The sequence below is a fragment of the Mustela nigripes genome, chromosome 1 (assembly GCF_022355385.1).
Source record: "Mustela nigripes isolate SB6536 chromosome 1, MUSNIG.SB6536, whole genome shotgun sequence".
Classification (NCBI taxonomy): domain Eukaryota; kingdom Metazoa; phylum Chordata; class Mammalia; order Carnivora; family Mustelidae; genus Mustela; species Mustela nigripes.
The window spans coordinates 1,715,240-1,738,492 of NC_081557.1; the positions used below are offsets into that span (position 1 = coordinate 1,715,240).

General features: G+C 69.0%; 2 protein-coding genes across 4 annotated transcripts; one reads left to right on the forward strand and one right to left on the reverse strand.

Annotated features, from left to right (window-relative positions):
- Nucleotides 1–1,022: 1,022 nt before the first annotated feature.
- On the forward strand, nucleotides 1,023–3,918 carry TSSC4 (tumor suppressing subtransferable candidate 4). 3 transcript variants are annotated; one of them, XM_059398786.1, is made up of 2 exons: nucleotides 1,023–1,113; nucleotides 2,432–3,918. In XM_059398786.1, exon 2 carries the CDS (start codon nucleotides 2,727–2,729, stop codon nucleotides 3,696–3,698), a length of 972 nt encoding a protein of 323 aa, XP_059254769.1. In that variant the 5' UTR covers nucleotides 1,023–1,113; nucleotides 2,432–2,726; the 3' UTR covers nucleotides 3,699–3,918. The 3 variants fall into 3 exon arrangements, with proteins under 3 accessions (XP_059254769.1, XP_059254784.1, XP_059254774.1); XM_059398801.1 differs by lacking the exon at nucleotides 1,023–1,113 and adding an exon at nucleotides 1,707–1,791; XM_059398791.1 differs by lacking the exon at nucleotides 1,023–1,113 and adding an exon at nucleotides 1,738–1,828.
- An 87-nt stretch (nucleotides 3,919–4,005) lies between these two features.
- On the reverse strand, nucleotides 4,006–18,775 carry TRPM5 (transient receptor potential cation channel subfamily M member 5). Its single transcript, XM_059398814.1, has 23 exons — nucleotides 18,687–18,775; nucleotides 17,851–18,031; nucleotides 17,096–17,262; nucleotides 16,172–16,355; nucleotides 15,081–15,145; nucleotides 14,723–14,914; nucleotides 14,266–14,368; nucleotides 14,030–14,148; nucleotides 13,347–13,670; nucleotides 13,132–13,272; nucleotides 12,935–13,058; nucleotides 12,436–12,581; nucleotides 11,979–12,091; nucleotides 11,687–11,779; nucleotides 11,330–11,588; nucleotides 11,079–11,197; nucleotides 10,761–10,893; nucleotides 10,488–10,662; nucleotides 7,431–7,584; nucleotides 6,874–7,055; nucleotides 6,489–6,621; nucleotides 5,976–6,048; nucleotides 4,006–5,687 (listed from the first exon to the last, which is right to left on the reverse strand). The coding sequence occupies exons 1-23, from the start codon at nucleotides 18,762–18,764 to the stop codon at nucleotides 5,328–5,330; spliced, it is 3,618 nt and encodes a 1,205-aa protein (XP_059254797.1). The 5' UTR covers nucleotides 18,765–18,775; the 3' UTR covers nucleotides 4,006–5,327.
- Nucleotides 18,776–23,253: the final 4,478 nt, after the last annotated feature.

The window sequence follows — 23,253 nt, forward strand, 5'->3', positions numbered from 1 at the left end:
CGTCCGAGCCGGGGCGGCGTCCGAGCCGGGGCGGCGTCCGAGCCGGGGCGGCGTCCGAGCCGGGGCGGCGGCTCTGCGGGCCTCGCGGGGCGGGCCGGGCCCCCCAGACCGCTCCCCACGGCAGGCGCCCCGTGCCCCCTTGGGCAACCTGCAGCCGGCCTCCCTGCGGCCCCGAGTCCTGGGGCGGCACCGCCCGCAGGGGCAGAGCCGGGGTGGGGGGTTGGGGTCGGGCCCGCGAGCCCCCCCTTCCGCCCGGGCCGGCCCCGCGGGGCTGAGCGCCCGCCAGCCGGACCCGGGGTGCACCGCAGCCCGGCCGCCTCGCCTCCGGGCACGGACCGGGTCTGTGCCGAACCGACCCGGAGAGGCCGCGCCTGGCTGCCGTCGGGCTCGCGTCCCCAGCGGCCTCCTCGGGGGCTCCCGTTGGGAACGAGCCCCGGCCCGCATCTGGGGGATCGGGTCTCGGCGGGGCCCGCCTCGCGCCGCCCGGGTCTCCGGGAGGACACGTGCCCCCCGAGGACCCTGGGGCGTCGCGGCCGCGCAGCCGCAGTCCGTGCCGGGGGTCCCTGCGGGGCCCGACCACGCCGGGGGGCGGCAGGGCGCACGCGGCGGGCAGGCGGGGCGAAGCTGCCCCGAGGCGGAGCGCAGCAGCCGAAGCCCCGGCCGCCCGCCGCCCCCGACCCACGAAGTCGGTCGCACCGGAAGTACTCGGCCACGGCGCCGCGCGCGACGATGCACTTCCGGCCTGAGGAGGCCGCTGTGCTCGCGACTCCCAGCAGGGGGCGCTGGGGGCCCGGGGACGCGGCGCTGCCGTTAGCCCTCGAGCATTCTGGGAGTCGCCGCGGTGCCTCTTCCTCTCCTCTCTTTTCTCTACTCAATTCCGGCTCTTAGCGGGACGAAAGCCGTCGTTTCCGGGGAGGAAGGGCTCAGAAGAAAAGCGAGGGCGCATGCGCAGGGGCCACGCTACCCGACGGGCCTTGGGAGTGGCGCCCCAGTGCCTTGTGGGAGATGTAGTTCTCCGAGTGCGGACGCCGCCGGGCTGGGCCGGCGGAGGACTCGGTTTCCCAGAAGGCGGAGCGCAGCTCAAGATGGAGCCGGCCTGGCCGCGGCGGTCCGGTAGGTTTGCGGCGAGGGAGTCCGGCGCGGACTAGCAGCCGCGCCTCTGGGAGGTCGCTGTCCGCATCCTGCCCCGCCCGGAGCCGCCCCCGTAGTGCGGCGCGTCTCCGGCCCCTCGTGGGCTGGGCCCTGGGACCCCGAGGCTTGTGAAGCCCGGACGCTGTCCGGCCCAGGCCCCCGACCGAGCGGAGGAAGCCGGGGGCGCGCGTCCCGGGGCAGCCGGTGGTTCCGCCTGCCGGACGGGGCTCCGGCCGCCGAGCTCCCGAAGCTCGCGGAGAGCCCCGGGAAACGCCCCGATGGCTCCTCCTGCCATCGGGATGGCGCAAGGCGCTGCCCCCTCGTCCCCCCGGCGCGGCCCGGCTCCGGCTGCTGCTGCTGGTCGCGGGGCCTTCCCGGCGGCGCAACTTCGGCGGGCAGGGGCTGGCTGCAGCTCCGGCTTCGCTCGCGGCGTGCTGCGCTCCGGCCCATGGTCTCTCCCTCCCTGGAACACGTGCGGTGCTCCCGTTCCCTCGGGAGGTGCTCCCTCGCTTGGGGACTCGCGACCCAGAGCACTGGCGGTCTCGTCTGTGTTTGGTCAGCCGCGGGGCACCCGCGGCCGCGCCTGGCCCACCTGCCGGGTCCTTCGTGGGCGCTCCGCAGCGGGTCACCCTGGGCCAGGGCGGCTTGGTGGATGGATGGGTGAGGCCTGGCTGTCCCCTGAGCCCGGAAAGACAAGGTGCACGGTGCCCGCTGGGTCACACTTGGGCACTAAGCGAGAGTTGGTCCCATTTCTGTGCTCGGCTGGGAGAGGGGAGCTGTGTGCACGGTTGGGGGGAAGTGCCACCGGAGGCTGCTGCAGGGCCTGCCTCTGCCCACCAAGGGTGCCCGGGGTGGCCACTGACACCCCCCTTCGCTGTGGGCCTGACCCTCAGACACCAAGGACTCCGCTGCGGATGCCCATGGAACTTCCGGGGCCTCTCCCAGCCATCAGGAGCCGCCCTCCTTGCCTTGGACCAAGCAGGTGGCCCAGTCTTTGTGCAGTCCTTGGGGCGTGCCACGCGCCCCGCTGAGCCTACCTGCTCCAGGGCGGTGGCAGCGCAGAGCACAGGCTGCTGTTGCCGTGGGCCGAGCCCTGGCTGGCTGCCTCTTGCCACAGCCCCACCCTCCAGCAGGCCCCTAACGGGGCTCCGAGCCTTGACTGGAGCCATCGTTACAAAGGATCTGCTCTGGGCCTGGCCTCTGTCTGGGCTTCATAAACCCAGGACCACCCGTTGGGGTTGTGGCACATTTCTGCACCTTTGCAAGAGTCTGATCTGATGCTCGGTTTCTCCCACCTCAGCCTGCTACAGCTGAGCCGCTGGACGGCGCCAGGACCGAGGCCACCACGCCTTTGCAGCACTTCCAAGCCACCGGCACTCCAGTGTCCGCACAAACCGCGTCAGCCGAGGGAGGTGAGAGGGCTTTCAGGGGACGGGATCTCCGTCCCTTGATCTGCAGGACGTAGTTCTTCCTGTGGATCCCGCCGCCGGCCCAAGGACTGTGGGTCTATAGGAGGGACCTATCAGGAGTGCCTGCGAGTCTCAGACACGAACTTCTTGGGCGGTCTGGTCTGGGTGTGGTGTGCCCTGGGACACATGTCTGAGGCAGGGGCAGGAGAGCCCCTGGAAGCCCAGCAAGGGACAGAGGTCGGCGCTCTGCCTGCGGACACCGCGTCTCTCAGCGACTCAGACTCTGATGTCAGCCTGCCTGCTGGTGCTGAGATGGAAGCTCTGTCCCCGGGGGTGCGACCTGCGGAGGCCCAGGGGGACTCAGACCCCGATGAGGCCTCTTTGTCTGCGAGGGGCCTCCGCACGGCCGCGGTGCAGCCGTTCCAGCTGAGGGGCATGAGCTCTACCTTCTCCTGGCGTAGCCGCAACATCTTTGACTGCCTGGAGGGCACAAGCAGTCAGGTGCTGCCCTCCGTGGAGCAGACTGACGTGGGTGACGACGGGGACTTCCCACGGCCGCCGGCACCCGCAAGCCGGCCTCTAGGAGAGGACCCGGGCAGGGCCAGTCAGAGCCCTGCTCCTCCGAAGTTGCCCCCCGTCCCTGACTATGTGGCCCACCCTGAGCGCTGGACCAAGTACAGCCTGGAAAATGTGGCGGAGGTCAGCGAGCAGAGCAACCGGGCTGCTGCTCTGGCCTTCCTGGGCTCCCCGAGCCTGGCTGCCCCCAGCGACCGTGTGTCCTCTTTCAACCAGGATGCCTCCAGCTGCGGGGAGAGAAGAGTCATCTTCACCAAACCCGCCCGAGCTGGCGAGGCCAGGCCTGAGAGGAAGAGGGCCCTGAAGAAGGCAGGAGGGCCTGGGAACCCGGGCGCCCCAGGGGGCGAGGGCTCCGTGGAGCTGGCCCACCTGGCCGGGCCTGGGAGCCCGGAGGCTGAGGACTGGAACAGCCCCCATGGGGGCCTTCAGGAAGTGGACGTGCTGCAGGGGGCAGCCCACCCCAGTTCAGCGGCCGGGCCCCCCGTGGTGGAGACCGTTGGCTTCCATGGCAGCAGGAAGCGGAACAGAGACCATTTCCGGAACAAGCAGAGCAGCCCTGAGGCCGCAGGCGCCGAGATCTGAGAAGAGACCGAAGGCAGCTAGGGCCACTGGCCGCTTGGGGTTGGGTGGGGCCTGGGGCTCCAGCCCCTCGGGAAGGGAGCCAGAGGGCCGCCAGGAGGCGGCGGCGACATCCTGGGCTGGAGCTCCGGGTAGTGGTGTCTGAAGCAGTGCTTGCCGGTGGACGGCAGAAGCCCTGGCCCGCCGAGTCCCTGTGGGGCAGCAGTAAAGGTTTTGGACTTTCCTTCGGCTTCGGGCCTTGTGGCGGTTCTCAGGTCAGGTCCAGCGTGGCTGGGCCGTGTTTGCTCCCCACTGCCCCCACACGCCCTGTTCTCTCGCTCGATCCTCCCTAACTTAGTGTCCGGGGGACGTGGAGGCTTTTTAAATCCGACGCCCAGGTCTAAAGTAGGAGGTGAAGAAGACCCTGGGCACCTCCAGGGCTGAGCTCGATCCCAGCTGGCCAGCCTCTACTCCCAGCCGGGCTAGGGCAAGGAATCTAGAGGCGATGAGTTCCTACGAGGCCAGCACGTGAGTGGGGGCAGGGCCCCTCCATGGCCTTGGCCACTCTTGCCCCTTGGCTCTGGCCCGCCCAGGGCGAGTGTGATCATGGCCAGTGTCCTGGGACCACATCACCAGAGCGACTGAGCTGTGGGCAGGGGCGCTGCTGGTATGGCTGGGCCCAGCGGCGGGGGAAGGAGCACAGACCCCTGAGGGCATTGGGTGGCAGACTGGGACAAGTGTGTACCCTCTGTGCCTGGTGGCAGGACGTAGCAGAGACTGGCTGGTCTGCAGTCCCGGCCCCAGGCCTCGGAGGGCAGGAGAGGACCCACGCGGCTAGCCACTCACCCTAGCTAGGGCCGGCACAGGAGCCTGGACCCCCAGCCCATAGGCAGGTAAACCCCATCCCCACCCCCTCTAAACCTTTACTGACTCGGGATGGGTGTGTTCTCTTAGGAGAAAGCAGCCTTGGGGGCAGGGGTGGGTCCCCCTGGGGCGGTGGCCCAGGCTGGACATAGGGCAGCGCTTGCTGGGTGAGCACGTGAGGGTGTGTGGGATTCCGGGCCAACACGCAGAGTCAAAACTCCCTCCAGGTCCAAAAGGGCAAGAGGTTCCAGCCACTAATGTTTCCAAGAAATGAGTTTTAACAGGTGATACGGGTTGGGTACGAGATAGGTGCGGACCCCGTGTTGTGGCCCACCAGAGCAGACCAGGCGGTTGTGCATGGGGGCCCCCAGGGCTCCCCCAGTCTGGGAGAGCGCCCACCGTCCAGCCCCGTGCTTCCATGTGGAGAGTGGTCCCAGGCAAGGAGCCAGGCAGGGCGAGGAGTGGCTGCTTCTGACAAGGCCGCGAGAGCCAGAGCCCACTGAGGGTTCTAGCGGAGGCGGGGGGTAGGTTCAGTGTGTCTCTGGGGCCTGGGTTGGCCTGCCTGCCCATCATGGTCGGGGCACTGGGAGGTGGGCCCCGTGTGCAGATGCTCCGAGTGGCTCAGGTGTCTGAGAGCCGCTGGCCAGCCTCTGGGCACTCGCTGCTGTCTGCAGCCCCACGGCGGTCAGCACAGGCTTGCTGGCGCCCACCTTTAGAGGTCTGCGAGTCTGCTGAGAAAGGAAGACCCCTCAGCTGCTGGGTGCCCGGTCCCAGGGAAGGGAGAGGGGCTCATGCACACCACACGAGCACAGGAGCCAGTGAGCCTGGCCAGGAGGGGGCTGGGGGTGTTGTGGAGGGCGGCTGCCAGGCAGAGCCTCCAGGGTCCACGTGGCCACACTCTCGTGCCTGGCTGAGCTGGCGGCTTCGGCAGAGGGTTCCTGCCCTGCCCTGAAGACCGTTGCCAGCCAAGGGCCATCGGCGGCCTGGGCCAGTCCCCTCCCGGGACAGGAAGGCAGGTAGCGGGGCACCGTGTGACCGTCCTCCACCCGTGGCCCCGCCGGCCTGCGCCCTGCCCTCCCTGGACACACACTTACTGCAGCTGGCGCCGCTCTGGGCTATGGAGGACAGGAGCACCGTGCAGTAGTCGACCTGGGGGAGGGAGAGGCGTCCGGGGCAGCCCGTGGGCCCTGCCACCCCGTGGGCCTCCCCTCCCGTAGCCGTGGGAACAGGTGTGAGGGCAGGGTTCCGGCGTGCAGGGTGCACAGTGAAGGGGTCTGAAGCACGGGATGCCCTCCCGGGAGGGCACGCTGTCCCCAAAGTCCCCTATGGAAGCAGGTACAGGGGCTGTGCCCCTGGGGCCCTGCCCTGCCTGGTGCTGGGGTGCAGGGCTGAGGGGGAGGGTCCCCAGTCAGAAGAGCGCGAGGCCCACCTGCCTACCTGGGACTCCAAGCGCTTGATGCGTCTTTCTTGCTCCCTCAGCCCCGCGAGGTGCTGGGCCACGGAGTCCACCCTGCGACAGGAACCGCTGTGCACGGGGCGCCCCGCAGCGGGTGACCCCGTCCTCCTGCCCCAACCACCCAGGCCTTTTGAGGAGGTTTGGGGTCACTGAGGCCTCCCTGGTGGGGTGGTCTGCCTTTGCCAGCATCTCCACATCTGGCTGTGGGGCCCTCCTGCCCTCCCTGGGCTCTGCAGGGGGCTGAGCGGCTGCCCGCGAGAGCGGGGGCCGCGAGCCTGAAGGGACGTCGGGACGCAGCGTTTCGGGGGGCCCAGAGCAAGCACACTGGCTTTAGCGGCCCCTCTGCCCCTCAGCTTCAGCCTCCCCAGCTCAGAACTGTGACTGGCGGGCGTGGGCCACTCCTGCTCTTGGTGGCGGAGGTCCCAGAGCGGCTCTTAGACCCCTGGCTGCCTGCGGCGGGTGGGGGGGCGGGTGGGGCTCGGGGCGCCACGCACCTGTGGGCGGTTTTGCGCAGCACCTCCTCCTCGCTGCTCTTCCTCTGCTTCTCCAGCTTGCTCAGGTAGTTCTCCTTCTGCACCGCCTCCCACGTGACCATCTTCTGGTCCAGGGGCTCCGGCAGGTCTCTCCCTGAGAAGGCCGGACGGCCACACGCTCGGCGGCAGCCAGGGGGGCCGCGGGGCCAGGGGAGCCCCGCCACAGGAGCCCTGGCACCCGCGGGGCCCGCCCTCTATTCCCCCCACCCCAAGTCACTGCCCACAGGCCCCGGGTGTGAGGGGGAGGAAGGGGATGGGCTCAGCCTGCGCCGCCGGCTGCCCCGGGGCCCGGACGGGGGGGCTCCGCGCGCCTGCCCGCCCCCCTGCACGTGGTGCGGGGCCTCACCCAGGTGCGCCCGCTTCTGCTCGGCCCCCTTCCGGAGCAGCCTCTTGAGCAGCAGGCTCAGGTGGCTGAGGACGATGAAGGGCGGCGCCAGGGCGGGCCGCTGGTGGTACTCCACGATGAGGTGGTAGCGCTGGAACTTCCAGAACGTGTCCGCGTTGCCCTGCACCACCTGGAACGTGTAGCTGTGGGGCCAGCGTGTGGGCACGGAGCGCGTGTGGCCCCGCGTCCTCCGCTCGGGCCCCTGCCCAGCCCCGCGCCGCTCCCGGGCCCCCAGCCCTCGTCGCCCCCGGCCGTGCCCGCTCCCGCGTTCTCTGTGCGGGCTGCGTCTGGAACGGATGCGCACACGTGGGTCTTCACCAACCCCTCTGCTCTCCTGGACGCTGCGGACCTGCCCCCGGAGCCTCCCTCCCCCACGCCTGCGGTTCATTGCACCCCTCCTCGGGGCCCTGCACACCCGCTGTCCAGGCCCCAGCCCCGGGGGGGGGGGGCGGCGCAGAGAGGCCCCTGCAGCCCCAGGTCTGCAGCCCCGCGTGCAGAGAGCTCAGGGATCAGGCCACCTGAACATGGCGATCAGCAGGTTCATGAGCAGCACGTTGGTGACCAGCAGGAAGGTGACCAGCAGGAGGATGACCAGCCAGTTGGCGTAGAGGTTGGGGCAGGAGGGGGAGCCCTCCTCCAGCAGCGGGTGCAGCGAGCAGTTCACACGGGCCTCTGAAACACAAGCGCACGGCGGGGGCCGCCTGGACCCACAGCCTCCGGCCTTGAGAGCTTCATCCTCCCGTGGAGCCCGCCCGGGTGGAGGGTGCTGGCGGGGGCCCAGCTAGCCTGGCTGGCCCGGGGTTCGCTGGTGGAGCACTGAGAGTCCCTGCATAGGACACTGGTCCCACTTGCCCACCTCCTCCTGGCTGGTCATCACAGCCAGGGCCTGGGCAATGGGGCACAGAAGACCCAAGTGTGTACGGGTAGATGTGTGCTTTCCCCACCACCACCAGCTGGTGTGGAGAGAGCTAGCCAAGGTAGGGGTGGTCGGTCTTCCCCGCAGGACTTATCAGGGCCTTCGTAACACTGAGGCCTGTCCCATGGCACCCAGCCGGGGAGGCAAGTCTGCACCATCTCCGTTCTTCATCGGGCTGCACCTTCCTCGATCCTGATTGCCACAGGCAGTGTGGACACAGCACCTCTGGGCCATGCCAGCTCACAGAACGTTCTCGGGGCAGTGGGAGTGAGTGCGTGATCTGGGAGCAGGCAGGCATGCCCCGGGGGGCCCGAGGGTCACAGCGCCAGCCCCTCACCAGCCAGCACCCCGCCCTCATGGGAGGCACGGGAGGAAGGAGCAGAGCCTGAGTGCACGGGCCACGGCTGCCCAGGGTGCTTGCCACATCTTTGGGAGGGGGCTCGTGGCCTTGTATGTGCACGTGCCCTGTGGCCACGTGGGTGCTGCCCCTGCCTGCATGCTGGACTGTTCCCACAGCTGCCCCCTGGCTCTCTGTGCTGTGTGTCCCCGGTCTCTGTCTACGTGCATGTACCTGTGTCCCCACGCTGTGTGCACGTGTCGGGTGGGTGGGGCCTGTCTTCACGTGTCTGTGGCTCCCTCCCTGGGGGGCTGTCTCCCAATTCCCGAGTGAGTTTTTGTGCCAGGCCAGGCCAGTGAGCTGCTGAGTGTGCAGAAGGGCGTGGCCAAGCAGCCTCCTCCCAGCCCTGGCCCACAGGCCTGCTGGGGGCTGAGTCACACCCCTTGTCTCTCCCCTGGGCACCCAGGCTCCGAAGCAGTGAGACTCCCATGTCTCCCAAAGGTGCCACCAGGCCAGGCTGGAAATTAAATTGTCCCTGGGGGGGCACCTGGATGGCTCAGAGGGTTAAAGCCTCTGCCTTCGGCTCAGGTCATGATCCCAGGCTCCTGGGATCGAGCCCCGCATCGGGCTCCCTGCTCGGCGGGAAGCCTGTTTCCTCCTCTCTCTCTGCCTGCTTGTGACCTCTGCCTGTCAAATAAATACATAAATAAATGATCTTAAATTGTCCCTGGGACTGAAGCTAGACTGAAGTCAGCCCTGCAGCTTCCTCCTGGTGCGTGGGCCCGGGATGGGGTGTCGCGGGGCAGGTGGCCCTCTGGCCCCAGGCCCATAGGCTACATGGTAGAGATTCAGTTTCCCCACCACCGACCCCCTCCCCGTGGTGGGGTTACCCAGAGGCCTGAGCAGACAGGAAGCCCAGCCCCAGGAGGGGAAGGGTCCTGCCCGGGGCCCTGAGGGAGCCGACTCAGGCCTGGCCCTGCTGACGGGCTTCTTGCTACAGCACTCTGTCCCCGAGGCAGCCTGGGGGCTGGGACCCCCTCAGGAAGGCCTGCGCTCCATCTGTCCTCTCCGGGTAGTCCTGGGCTCCTGGGGAGCTGGGGTCGTGACCCCACCATACACCACTGATCCCCAACACCAGCGTGAAGACGGGGCCCTCCGAGTGACCCGGTGTCCCCCGCCTCTCAAGGGCCCCACAGGACAGGGTGGCCAGGGGCCATACGGGGAGGGAGGCCGGGTCTGCTGAAACTAAGGGACTGGAACACTGCGGCTGAGCAAACACCGAGGGGTCACCGGGACAGGCCCCACAGGCCCGGGGAATGGCCTCCGGCACACCCCACTTAGCCAATCCCCACGGCGGCAGCGCCCCTGCCCATCCTGGCGGCCTGTGTTGGCATCACTCACGCTCTCACCCCGTTGACAGATCGGTACCATGTGGTGGACACGCTGACCGCGCCTCAGTAGCTTCAGGGGTCGGGGCAGGCCCGAGACCTGGTGCGCTCGTGACTGCCCTGGGGCCTGGGTCGCCCTGGTCCCGCCCCGGCTGAGCGAACGGGCCCTCCGCGGGCCCCTGGCGCTGGCTCCCCTTCCTTGAGGGGCCGGTTCCCTCTCACCAAATCCCAGCCACCTCTGGGGCCTGCACAGGTGTCCCTGTCCCCCACGCCAGGGCTTCCCTGAACCTGTGCCCACCCAGCGCCCCATGGAGGAGCAGCTCCCTCTCGCACACTACCCACTGTCCTGGGAGATCCTGGGAACCTCCAACAAGGGCCAGCTGGGGACACCTGACGGCAGGTGGGGCGCACTGGGCTGTGTCCCCGGGAGCGGCAAGGACGCTGTCAGGATCGGCCTCACGGCAGAGGGGCCTTGCCGGCAGGCGGGCCCAGGACCCTGCACGGGGCCTCTGGGCGATGGGCGGGGGACAGAGAGGCCCGCTGCCCAGCAGGGCCGCCCGGGGTGGGTAGAGGCGCCAGTGCACGGACCAGCCCGTGATGGTTCGGGACGGACTGGGATGGGCCTGCCCATCGTACCTCAGTTCCTGGCCCGGTGCCCCAAATCTCGCGTCCCCGTGACAAAAAGAAATCTGCCTGGAGCTGCCCCTGGGCTGTGTGGGTCCTGGGGGCCAGCCTCAGGGACGTCCCCCATCTCGGCTAACTCCTGGCTAGGGCCTCACGTGACCCCGAAAGGCCCCTCTCAAGGGCCCCACGTCCAGGGTGTTGTAAAAGGAGACTTGGTAAACCAGACCCCATCCGGCTGCACCCCAAAGGGGGGGGGGTGTCCTTGCCACGGGCTCAGAGGCGCTGCCCCTCCCCCAGGCTGTGTGCTAACCGTCGATCTCGTCCAGCGGGATTTGCCCGAAGATCTGCAGGTAGGGCCGGTAGAGCACGCGGCGGAAGACCCACTCCAGGCGCCCGTCGTGGGGGTGCAGCAGCGCCTGCGTGGTCACGCCGTAGGCCACAAGCCACACGCTCAGGAAGAAGAGGAAGAAGAAGACGTCCTTTATCTCCAGGGGAGAAGCGGAGAGGTTAGTGGTCGCCCACTGGGGCTTCAGTCTCAGCCGCCCCGGGAGCCAGGGCAGCCCAGGTACGGCCAGGGGCTCACCATGCGCTCCACGATGATGATCTTGGGGCCCAGCTGCTTGTGGACGGCAAAGATGTGGATGAGTCGGAGCGTGAACACCATGAAGTCGACGGCCAGGACCGTGCGGCCCGCCTCGAACATCGAGGGCACCATCCTGGGGGAGGGGGTGGGTTGGAAGGGCTGCTAGTGCCCCGAGAGAGGAAGGAGCTTCCTCTAGGACACAGCACGGGCGGCAGGGACAAGCCGGAACTTCTGAGCCCTTTCCTGGTTTCATTCTACAGGCGACCTTGCCCACTGGCCCAACCGAGGTGGCCCGTTAGGCCTCTGAGCCCCACAGACCTGCAGGTGACACCAACAATGAACAGAAAGATGGCCACCATGTCACACTTGTTCCAGTTATCGTCCACGTAGAGCGTGAACTTTTTCACCAGATGTGTGTCCTCGTCCGTGAAGAATCCCTAGCAGAGGGGCAGACAGTCCGCTGACGGCTCACTGGAGACAGCCCTGCCCAGCCCAGGCTGGGGCTGGTGGGGATCAGGGCTCAGCCTGGAGCTGGGACCGGGGCTCAGTGGGCTTGGCCCACCACTAACCTGCCGGATCTCTTCCAGCACCAGTGTAAAGACCCAGAAGTACAGGGTGACCTCAGGCCCAGACGGCCCCTGGGGAGGTGGCCTGAAGTCGACCAGCAAGACGTAGGCGAACAGGAACAGGAATGCAAAGTACATGACCACATTCCCCAGGAACACGGTCACGGGCGCGCCCCAAAACATGCGCCAGCGCGTGAGCAGGAAGGCAGCACGGGGCCCTGGGTGCCCCTGAGCCCTTGGTGTCTCGGCCGACTCCTCTGGCCTGCAGCACAGGAAGACCACAGCCGGCGGTGAGGCAGGCAGCCAGGTGCCCCACGGAGTGAGTGCCGCCCCCCGGCCAGCCCACCCCGCGGCCCGTACCCACTGCCCGGGCTGCAGAGCAGGCTCTTCTCCGTGTCCAGACTGTCCAGTTCCTGCAGGCCCTCAGGGCCCGTCCTCAGCGGGGCCTCCTCACTGCAAGCACAGGGGACCCTCAGGGCCTGCGGCAAGGGCACCAGCTAGCAAAGGAAGTGCTGAATGCACTGAGAAGGTCTGCACACAGCAGGACCCACAGAGATGCTGGACGCGGGGAGCTGGTGAGACGCGGTACCCTCAAAGCCCACCCCCCGCCACCAGTGGCTGGCAAGGTGGCAGCCGCCTGCCCCCAACACACCTGAAGGTGATGAAGTTGGTATAGATGAGGGCTGGGCAGAGGAAGGCACACAGCAGCCGTAGGATGGGCGTGCCCGACGCCATGTCCCCCCACCAGATCTTGGTCAGGAAAGCCTGAAACGAAGGCACCGCCATGGCCCCCCACCCCACACCGTGGCCCATGCTGTGCCCGGCACCAGGTGCGCCCTCCCAGGCTCCGCCAAAGCCTCGCCCTGCACCCCGGGACAGATCCTTCACGGGATGAGGCGAGACCAGGTTTAGGGGTGCGGGAGAGCCACACGGAGGAGGCGGCCCCTCTGCTGAGACCCACAGCGGACAAAGGGCCAGCCCGGGGCAGAGAGAAGGAAGCCAGGCAGGAGCCTTCTAGGAACAGGGCTGCCCGTCCTGCGCACCTCGCCATGACCAGGACTTGGGGAGCGGAGGCAGGCGAGGCCAGTCCCCCAAAGCCAGGCGCTCACCTGCACCCCGTCATGGGCAAAGAAGGCCTTGGTGTCGGCCTCGGTGGCCAGGTGCAGACAGGTGGCCCTGCTCCAGCCGCGGTTTCTGCGCACCAGCAGCGCGAACGCGCGATCCTCACTGTTGCCGTAGCACTCGGAGAAGAGGCCTGCGCAGGGACCCCGGCCACTGGCTGCCGCGCTCCTCCTCCTGGGCCCCGAGCTGCGTCCACCTCCCCACAGGGACTCTGACCGTGCCCGCCTGCCCTGCTCTTCCCTCCCCCGTCGGCACCCCGCGTGCCCCGACCGAGTGGCCGCAGGACCCAGGGTGTGCCCAAGGCCACCGCTGAGGACCCCCCGTCCCTCTGTGAGAATGAACGTTAGGGTCCACCTCCCCAGTAAGAGGAGGCCCTGAGGTGGCCCTGGGCCCCCGCCCTGGACGCCCCCTGCCCCATGCGCCCCCAGCCCCGTGCGCGCCCCCCACCCCACGGGCTGCGCCGCTGCCCGCCGGCCGGGTGCTCACCCAGGGCCAGCTGCTCGTACTTGGCCTCCCTCACCGGGCGGCGCACCCCCGCCCCCGCCTCCAGGTGCGACATCTCTCTGAGGATCTTGCAGGCGGCCAGAGCAGCGGCCACCCCCTCCTGGCCCTAGGAGGCAGGGTGTGAGGAGGCCGGTATCCCCGCCCCTCCCCGGCCCCCCAGGAGCCCGGGGCCAACCCACCATGGCCCAGAAGTAGGTGGCCATCTCGTGGCGGTTCTGCAGCACGGCCCAGAGGAACAGATCCCGCCAGGGGTTCTCGCTCCTCCGGTTCAGATCCAGCAGCCACTTCCGGCCCTCAGGTCGCCTGGCCGGTCCCCGCTCCTGGAGAACAGGCCGGTCAGCCTCCTGGGGACCCCTCCCAGCCCTCCCGGCCTCCCGGCCACCGGCCCGCTCACCTCCTGGTAGAGCCCGCGACAGGCATCGTGCAGGAAGTCCTTGAGCAGGCGGGAGACGTCGTGCAGGGAGAAGGCGGGCAGGCCGGTGGGCGGCTCGCGGGCCTGCTGGGCGCCCAGGCCGGCCAGGGTCAGCCGGCCCTCCTCGTGCTTGCGCTGCAGCAGGTCGAACAGCAGGCTCTTGGGGGGCGTGGAGCGGTACAGCTGCTGCAGCCGCCCGTACGTCAGGAAGTCCCCCACGTCGGCGCCATTGTCCACGAAGAGACGCACGAACTCGGGCTTGTCACTCACCAGCGCGTCCATCATCACCTCCTCCAGGTCACAGGACTGGGGCCGTCACGGGACATGCCCAGGGGGTGACGCGGAGACGGGCAGAGTGAGTGGGAGCCAGTGTGCAGGGAGCCCCCCAGTTCAGCACCCCAGCCTGCCCCTCCGAGCCAGCTCCGGGCCACCAGGGGCCACAAGTCCCGGGGCATCCGGCAGGCCCGTCCTCCCTGGGGGCCACGTGCGGGGAGCCCCAGCAGGTGCCCTGGCCTCCCCGCCCCACCCCTGGCCACAGCGGGCAGGAAGGAACCTGCCAGGAACCCTAGGGAACACCGTCCGCCCCCAGGCCCTCCACAGAGTCCCCGCCCTGGGTCAGCCAGAAACGAGGCTCGGGAGGCATCGGCTGGCCGACGGGCGGGCACCTTCCACTCCACGTCCCCGTTGAAGATCTCGCTCCTGGCGATGTCCACGCGGTCCCAGGCCACGGCCAGCTTGAGCTCTTCCAGGTAGTCCTGCGCCTCCTGGCTGTGGCTCTTGCAGGCTTGGACAGAGTGGGCGGGGCATGAGGGGCAAACCTAGGAGTCCCTAGGGGCCAGGCGCAGAGCCAGGGGCCGTGGGACACAGCAGCGGTCACCCCACACCCGCCCAGGCCTCTCACCTTTCACCAGCGCTTTAAGGATGACCGTGTCCAGCTCCTCGGTGCCCTCCTGCTCAAAGTCGTGCACGGTGAGCAGGTGCGGGTGGCCGGTGATGTTCTGCAGCTGGGACACCAGGACGAGGGCCCTGAGGTGGCCCTGGGGGCGGGGACGCGCCGGTGGACAGGCACGGGCTGGGCACCCGGCATGTGAGGCGGGTCTCAGTGAGCAGGCCAGCGTGCCCGGGGCACGGGGGCAGCATCACCCCAGCCCGGGGGGCCCACTCCGAGCTCCCTTGCTCCGGGGCCCGAGGCTGAGTCAGCTGGGAGGCTGTGTGGGGAGACGGAGGACGCTGGGGCCCTGCGCGTGGAGCGGGGGCACAGAGGCACCCGGAGGATTAGTCCCAGCTCTGCCGTGCCTGGGATGGGACAGGGAGGGGGGCCTCGGCCTTCGGGTCCCACGTCCCTGGGAGGCGCCTACCAGCTTGGTCCAGTGTACGATGTCTTCCCAGCGGAAGTGTTCGCCCGGAAACTTCTCTTTAAACTGCTTCTCGGCCACCTGGGGCACCAGGAGGTGGGGCTGGTTCATCAAGGCGGCCAGCACGTCCGCGACGCCTCCTGAGCCTGCCAGGACCAGCCACGGGGCGGCGTGCTCCACGGCCCTGGAGATCCTCTGGGGCGGCAAGGGCGGGGAGCAGACCCCACGTCAGCCTGGGCGCCCTCCTTGGCTCGTGTGCCAGACATGCCCTGTCCCAGGATGGACAGGGTCCTGCCGGCAGCCACGGCCAGTCGGGGGGGCTCCCGCTGGGCCCTCGCTGGGCCCCTCCCCCCGGCCCTACCTCCAGGGTGCTGGGGTCACCATTGACCAGCAGACAGAGGACAGGGATCTCGATGCTGCCAGTGCCTGCGGACAGAGCACCGTGAGGTCCGCCCTGGCGCCCAGGCACGTGGTCGGGGGGCTTGCACCTCCCTGTGGGGCGGCCACGTGCTCCGACCACCAACCCCGACGCTTTCTGAGCAAATGCCGGCCCAGAGGCTGTTTCTAGCTAAGTGTGGGCTCCGGGGTGCATACCGCACACACCAGCCCCTCCGCCTGGGGACTGCTATGGCCCCTCACGGCCATTTCCACAAGAAGGAACGTCTGTGAAGTCAGAAGTTCAGTCCCCGGCTGCACCGGCCACAGTTAGGTGCCCAGCGTCTAACCGCGTCGCGGCGGCAAGCTCTCCCGCCACTCCGCAGACCCTTGGAGGCCCCAGAAGCAAACAAAGAGGTGAGGGAGGGGCCTCGGCCGGTTCCGTCCCCACATAAACTGGAAACGAGGTGTCGGCATGTGAGGCCGCTGGTGCTGGGCCGCCAGGCACCCTGAGCGGCCTCGGGATGGAAGCCGGCAGCCGGGTCAAGGTGTGTGGGCCGTGCAGACGTCAGCGCCCCGGAGCCCCGCGCCCCCCGCCCCCGGGTTTCAGCATGGCTGGGGTTGTGACGAGCTCCCTGCTAGCGTACACTCCAGGTTGCTTATGAGCATCAAGCAGAGCATCGTAAGCAAACACGGGAGGCTGCCAGGACCTGGAATCGCCTTCACACCCGATGAGCGGCGGGCGCTCAGGGAACACCGCCCTCTGGTGTCGGCGTACCTCGCACCGGTGCAGGGAAACCCGCAGATCCGTTTTCCTCCCAAAGCCCAGAGCCCACGGGAAGAGCCTGTGGCCGGGGCCGCCCGTGCAAACACACCCGCAAGTGCCCCGCCGCCCCGTGGGGGGAGTCGCTGCCCGACAGCTCCGCTCCCCACACGCCCGCGGCTTCCCCTCCCCGTCGGCTCACAGCCTGGCCTCCGCACCTGGCCGGCCCTCGCCTTCAGCCTGGAAGCCCCACCTGCCCACCTGGTCGTCCTTCCGGCCCTGCCCACGCGCTGTGCCCCCGGGGCAGGCCTCACCCCCGTAGCCGGTCCTCTGCTCCGAAATGTGCTTCTCCAGCTTGAGCCTCAGCTCCGTCAGCCCGTCCCCCTTCCCGGACGGCCCGGGCTCCACCAGGATGAAGTGCGCCTGGTTGTTGTCCAGGGAGCAGAGGGGGCCCCGGCCGCTGCCCTCGTCCGCGGGGTAGTGGACAGGGCTGTGCTCCTGAAACGCAGCCCCACACGCAGCATGAGGCCCGGGCCAGGTCTGCTCTGCGGGACCTGCTCCCACCCCAGCCAGGGGGCGGCCGCGCGGCTGTTGCCGGGCAGAGGCGGGGTGCGGTGGGGGGCGCCCGGGGGCCGGGGGCGGTCAGGAATGGTCCTCCCGATGGAACCAGGGCGGGAGAAAGCTCCCCTCACTCCCCGGCCCTGCCTTAGACAGACCCTGGGCTGGGAGCCGAGGCCGCTCGCCCCGGGCTTGCCCAGACGTGCTGGTGACCGTCTGGGCCTCAGTCCTGGTCCCGGGCAGAGGGTGGGTCTGCGCTGGCTGGGGGCCCGGAGGACCCCTCCCCACGCTATTCCCTGGCCAATGCTGCCACCTGCTGGCCGTGTGCAGGCCCCCCCCCTTTCCTCCCCTTGACCTCGTGGCTTCTCCGCCCCTCCCATAGCTTCCCCTCAGTGTCCCAAGCCTTCAGGGTGCCCGCCCCCCGCCCCGCCCCCAGACCCTGAGGGCAGAGGCTGCTCTGTCCACGGCAGGTCTGGTACACGAGGGCCTCAGGAGACGTTTGCCAAATAACCAATGGGCAGCGGATGGGGGGATGTGGTCAGCCTCTGAGACGGCACGGGTGGCCTCCTCGGCAGACACCCCTCCCACTGGGGCGAGGGATACTCGCGGGCCATGGGCTCCTCCCTGCCCCCCAGGTCCACCTTGCCCAGCCGCCCCGACGGTCCAAGACAGACGCTCACCTGGGCATTGTCCAGAAGCTGACGATGCAGGACGCGGCCCAGCGAGGCAAGGCCAATGGCCACCACGCGGGCCCGGGTGGACGTGCTGGCCAGCGAGTGGTCACGCACGGCCTGTCCGACGTACCGGGCAAGGCCCACGCGAAGCGCGCTGGTCAGGATCCAGGCCCCTGCGGCATGCGGCTCAGTGTGCCTGCGCCCCACTCCCCGCCCCAGTCCTCCCCCGCCCGTGGGCAGGCCCGCGTCCCCAGACCCATGGGAGCCGCATGGGACCGGGGCCCTGGGGGCCCCGTGGACAGCAGGCCACGGCTCTGCCCTGTGGCCTGCACAGGGGCCCAGAGCCTGGAGGGTTTCTCCAAATTAGGAAGCGCTCTGCCCCGTGGGGTCTGTCAGCCTCTGCAGCGAGAGAGCTCTGAAACCCCTGGACCTTGCGCAGGGTCTCCACAGGCTCAGGCGGCCTGAGCAGGAAGCCCGATAAGCTGGTTCTGACCTAGTCCAGCCAGACTGCCCCCCCAAGGGAGGCGGAGAGGGTGGTGGGGGCCCACCCGCAGACATGGGGTCCCACTGCCATCCCTGAGGTGTCTTGCTGAGGCCCACAGGGTGCCCCTGCAGCTCCTGAAGGAGGCCCCGGCCCCCAGGGGGGACCTCGGCCGCAGCCCACCTCCTGAGGAGCTGCTCTCACCTTGGGCCGCACAGAGGAAGCCACACGGGCCCATGGGCTGGGGCGCTTCCCGCTCAGGGCTCTGGGGGAGCCTCACCTGTGCTCTGGGCCGCCTTCACCAGCCCCTTGCGCAGGACGTCCCGCAGCCAGGACTTCATGGCGAATGGACACTCCTCGCCCACCAGGGACACCACGAGGTTGGGGGCAGGCAGGTGCCACTCAGCCAGCAGGAGGTTGAAGAGCTCAGAGGGGGCCACGTCACTGGGCACCTTCACAAACTGTGGGGCAGGATGACCACAGTCTCAGGGTGCTGGGGTGGGTGCCGGGTGGGGGTGCTGGACCTGGGGGCACTGCACCTGGGGGCACTGGGCGCAGGGACATGGCACAGGGTGCTGGGCACTGGGTGCTAGCATGGGGGCACTGGCTTTGGGGGTCCTGGGCATTGGTGCACTGGGTGTGGGGTGCTGGGCACAAGGGTGCTGGGGGGCACTGGCACAGGGGCCATGTGGGTGCTGGCCCTGAGGAGAGAGGCTAATACCCTTTAGGGCAGGGTGGCTGTAGGAAGCCAGGGCTCAGCCGGGTCCTGCCTTGACCTGCCCGTGCCCCAGGCAGCACTGACTCCCGTCTGGGCCTTGCTTTCTTCTCCTTGGGGGGGGACGTGTGGAGAGAGGAGGGGTCCTGGCTGTGCGTGTGGGGGTGGGAGACGGGGGCCAGAGGTCACGGGCAGCTCTGCACCCTGCCTCCCCTGGGGGCTCTGAACCCAGCCCTGAGAGCACGCGGGCCCTGAGCAGCCCGGGGCGCTCCATGTTCAGGGGAGGCGCTGGGAGCTCAGGGGTGGCAGCAGGCACTCGGTGGTCTGGTCGGGCCCCCAAGGCGTGAGGGCGCAGCGGCGGGGTGCGCAGGACGGCAACCCTTACCTTGCCTCGCCCTTACCTTGCCTCGCTTCTTCCCAGACCCTCCAAATTCGATCTCGCCCCGGCACAGGCCAGACCCTGAGCCTGACGCAACCATCCTGGGGCCCCCCGGACAGCTGCCCCCGGCCTCCGGCATGAGGACCGCTCTGCAGGGACAGAGCCAACCCATGAGGGCAGGAGAGGCAAACCGTGCCCCCCCTCTCCCCGGCTCCCGTGACGGCAGAGATCAGGGGCCACAGCCGCCAGAGATCAGGGCCCTCCCCGGCCGCCAGCCTGGCCTAGAACCCCACCGTGAGGTTCACAAGGCCTTTCACACTCGGCTTCAGTTGCAGGAGACTCCCACACCCCACCCCTTCCCAGAAGACAAGGGGACGCATCCTGGCCCCTCTACCTGGCTCCCCAGCCTGCTGCTCACCCTGCCCTGGGGCGCCTCGGGCCGGCCACTCTAGTCACCACTCCGGCAGAGGCTTTGCTGGGGGGCGTCCTAGAAACCCAGAACGTCCTATGGGCTTCGCGACACGCAGCCCACCCACCCCACACCCCCACCGGGCCCAGGATGGGGATGGACATCTTGGCTGTGCCTGGGCAGGGAGGGGGGCCGGCTGGTAAGGTCAGCTGGTGCCCACAGCTCAGGAGCAGAGGCCTGAGGGGGGCCCTGGGAAGACTGTGTGGATGTGGGGGAGGGACAGACCACCATCCTTGCCTGGAGGTCCGGAGGGGAAGGCACCCTGCCCCGGGCTCTTCCCACCCAGTTCCTGCCCTGCCCCCGGCCCACAGCCAAGCTCCGAGCCCAGCGCTGCTCCTCGGACGCTCTCCGGCAGCTCACCGGGCACACAGGGCTGGGGCTCCACGACCGGCCCAGGGGGCAAGGAGCTGGCTCCCAAGGGCCTGCCTGGCTGGGGCACCCCCAGGTCTCCCCAACCCACCAGCCCCCCCCTCCCAGCCTCCTGGCTCCAGCCAATTTTCTCGGCCGATTTGGGGTGGGGAGTGAGCCTGCAGGACAGGGGTCTCCCCAGAGCCCAGGGCCCTGCACTCTGGGACAGCCAAGCGGCCTCGCCCCCCCACCCCCACCCCGTGAAGCCAGGTCTCCCCACTATCTCGGCTGCCCAGCCACAGCTCCAGACCCCCTCCCTCTGAGCCAGTTTCCCAGCTTCTCGGGGCGCCCGCTGCCTCCCCTGACATGTCCTTCAGTGAAACCCCTTCCCGTGGCAGCTCCCCCGTCGGCCCACCCTGTGTTTGTTAGAGGGGGGCCGCCTGTGTTCACGGGCAGGGGCGCGACCCTGCCTGCACGACAAGGACCTGCACCCCCACGGCCCACCCCGCTGGGCCCCCAGACGGACACATCCAAGTCCCAACTCCCGGCACCTGTGGACGGGGCGTCCCGTGGAATGAGTCGAGGTCGTTGGGGCGGCTCCTAACTCAGGCACCGGTGTCCTCACAAGGAAGGGGTAGAAACCCACGTGAACTCACAGGCCGAGGCTGGGGCAATGCGCCCCAAGCCCAGGACCGCCTGGAGCCCCGGAAGCCGGGAGAGGAGAGGCAGGACCCCCAGCTGCTCTTGGAGAGGTTGCGGTCCCGGGAGGTGACGCACAGTGCTGGGTCCTGTGTGAGGCCGTCCGGGACACTCCTGCAGCCACCAGCCCGAGGAGAAACTGAGGTGGACAGGCTTGCTGGTGCCCCCCCGGACTCCCCGCAGACCCCAGGCCAGAGTGAGCTCCCCCCACGCTCCCCTGCATCCAGGCCTGGCCCCCCAGGTGGGATGCAAATCCTCCTGGCTCCCCCTCCCTCGCAGCCCCTGGCTTCCCCCTCCCGGAGAAGGAAACTGGGCGGGATTTGAATGTGGCTTTTCCAAGCTGGTGACTGTTTACCAGGAGGTGGGGACCTGGACAAGGCCTGGGTGTGTCTGGGCAGCGACAAGGCCCAGGCCAGGGCCCGTGGGAGGGGGGACAGGGCATTTCCAACAAAGTCCCCAGATAGGGTGGCTCAGAGCCCTTGGCTCCCGGCTCCAGAAGTCCCACATCAAGGTGTCAGGGGCCCCTCCCTGCCCCTCTGGCTCCTGGGGCTCCAGGTGTCCCCGGGCAGTGGTCCCCGGGGCCCCAGTCTCTGCTTCCGTCCCTCCGTGGCCTTTCCTGTGTCTCTCTGTCTAAACGTCCCTCATCGCGTGGGGACACTGGTCGACGGATAGGGCCCACTGTCCCCACCCTGACCTCATCTTCACCAGTGACGCCTGTGAAGACGGCATCCCCTGATCGGTCCCGTTCTGGGGTTCTGGGGGACATTCCTCTACCCACGGTCCAGGTGGCGAGGTGGGGAGAGTGTGTGGCTTGCTTGTGGGGGGTGGTCAGGACAGGGACCGCGGGGCTGCTGTCTGGGACCAGCCCGCCCCCCCTCCCACCGGCCCAGGACCTGTCAGGCCAGCTGCCTAGTCTGGTCCCTTCTGGCCATATCTGGACATGCTGCAAGCAGGAGGCATACAGTGGGGTGTGGGGGGGCTGGGGGTTTGGGGCCCGGGGCCCAGTCCTCAGGCTGGCTGGTCGGGGGCGGGGCCTGGCAGGGATGGCAGGGGTGGCCGCAGGCCTTCCTCCTCTGACTCTGGGCCTCTGGCCTCACTGATGGGACATGGGGTTCCGAGCAGGAGTGGGGGGCGCCAACCTCATCATCCAACCGCCACCCCTCACCCCCCCATCCAGCCTGGGGACAGGGTGGGGGGAGCATTTGGGCGTGATGCCAGGCGCTGGGGGCGCTGGGGGCGCTGGGGCGGCACGTTGCCCGTGGCCAGGCAAATGGGCCCGGTGGGCAGGGCATGCAAATAGGCAGGATTTGCATGAGCAGGTGTCTGGGGCTTCAATGCCCTCCTTGTTCCTGGGGTGGGGGGAGTCAAGGGAGCCGCGGCGGGAGCCTGTCTGAGCCCTGGTTGGAGTCCTGTCCCCCATCCTCATCGGGGAAATGGAGGCAAAATCTCCAGTCCTGTCCGCAGAAGCAGTGGAGGCTCCCGCGTGGGGCCAGCAGCCGTCAGGGAAACGGCCCCAGCGCGGACGCGGCCAGGCAGCTGGGCCCCCGGAGTCCCGCTCCAGCTCCTCCCCACGCTGTGGGACCTCGGGCAGGCCCCTCAGCCTCTCTGGGCCCTGCTCTTCCTCCGGGAGATGCGGGGGGAGAGCAGCAGGGAGAAGGCCCCAACCAGTCCCACACCACGCTCTGCAGGCCAGAGGGCAGCACGGTGGCCCCCCTGTCCCCGCGTGAGGATGCGGGTCTCGCTGGGGCAGGCGTGGAGGGCGCGGAGCAGGGAGAGGGCAGTGCGGACAGGGGCTGTCTTGGACCCCCACCTCCTCTCCTGGTGGTTTGGGCAGACCGGGACCCCAGGCCTTGGGGCCATCCCTCCTCCCCAGACTCCCCCCGAGCGCTGGCTGTGGGCCAGGGGCAGAGGGGCCTCCCCTTCCCAAAGGCCCTGCCTCACCCACAGAGAGGCCGTCCCACCACGGCCCGGGGAAGGCAGGGTTCCCTCCAGACCCAGTGACTAAAACAGGAGTCAAGGAGGTGGCCAGAGCCCGTCCCCTCCCACAGCACCCGCCGCCCCACCTGGGAGCAGGGGACCCCTCCACCGGCTCCCACCTGGAGGCGGGCAGCCCGGGGCACCTACCTGTCGGCCCTGTTCCCGGCGCCCTGACATGCGGCTGCTCCCAGCGAGCAGAGTGAGGGCGGCCCACTACACGGGACACCCCGCGCCGGCTCCCTGCTCCTCCCCTCCCTGCCCTGCAGCCCTGGCACCTGGGCAGCCAATGCCATGACCCGCACGGGCACCACCTGATCAGGGCACGGCAGACCCACAGGCCTGCTGTGCCCAAAGCCGCCGGCTCAGAGGGCCAGCCTCTCGGGCCTCTGGGTTCCTACAGGGGCCTACCGTAGGGGCCGCCAGGCTGCCTCACTGGCTGTCTCCCGCTCCATGTGTGGCCCGGGGCTGGGTCCGGCCAAGCCACACGGACGTCCCTCAGTTTCTCTCTCCAGCCAGCAGGAACAGCTGACCCTGGGGCGCGGGGTCCTACAGGCGACCCCCGTTGAGCATTCTCATGCAGGCCAGGCGGGGTGCGTGGGGTGCTGTCGGGAATCCCAGAACCCGGGGCTCGCGCCCTGAGCATTCTTCAGGCTCTTGAACCACTCTGGGCCTCAGTTTCTCTGAAAAGCAGGTCCCCGAATAGTCGAGCTTCCGGAACCGCTGGGTCACACCCGGACGCAGAGCCCGGATGACCCTTGTGTAGGCCCCTCCACAGACCGCCTCCCCGGGGATCCTTCTGGAGCTCCGGGAGGACTGGGGGATGGCCTCAGGCCCTGCCCTCTGGGACTCCTACGGCCACCAGAGGGCGCCCCAGGACCGCGAGCGCCGTCAGGGCGGCGGAGGTGGTCTCGGTGGGGGAAGCCAGCTTTGCCCTCGGACGGGAGGGCTCAGACCAGCGCCTGTGGCGCAGCCTGTAGCTTTGCCGGGAGCCCACCCAGCGGGTAGAGGGGTTTTCTGAGACCTCTTGGGAAATAAGGGGACCCAGGCATGTGGAACCCACAAGCTCTCGGGGCCTCAGGGTCCATGGACCAGACTC

Coding starts and splice junctions, on each gene's coding strand:
- TSSC4 (XM_059398786.1), top strand. CDS start 2,727: ATGTCTGAGGCAGGGGCAGGAGAGCCCCTGGAAGCCCAGCAAGGGACA.
- TRPM5 (XM_059398814.1), bottom strand. CDS start 18,764: ATGGTTGCGTCAGGCTCAGGGTCTGGCCTGTGCCGGGGCGAGATCGAA. Junction 15,146..16,171: donor GCAGAGGACCGGCTACGGGG/GTGAGGCCTGCC, acceptor CTCTGTCCGCAG/GCACTGGCAGCATCGAGATC. Junction 14,369..14,722: donor TCGTACACTGGACCAAGCTG/GTAGGCGCCTCC, acceptor CTGGTGTCCCAG/CTGCAGAACATCACCGGCCA.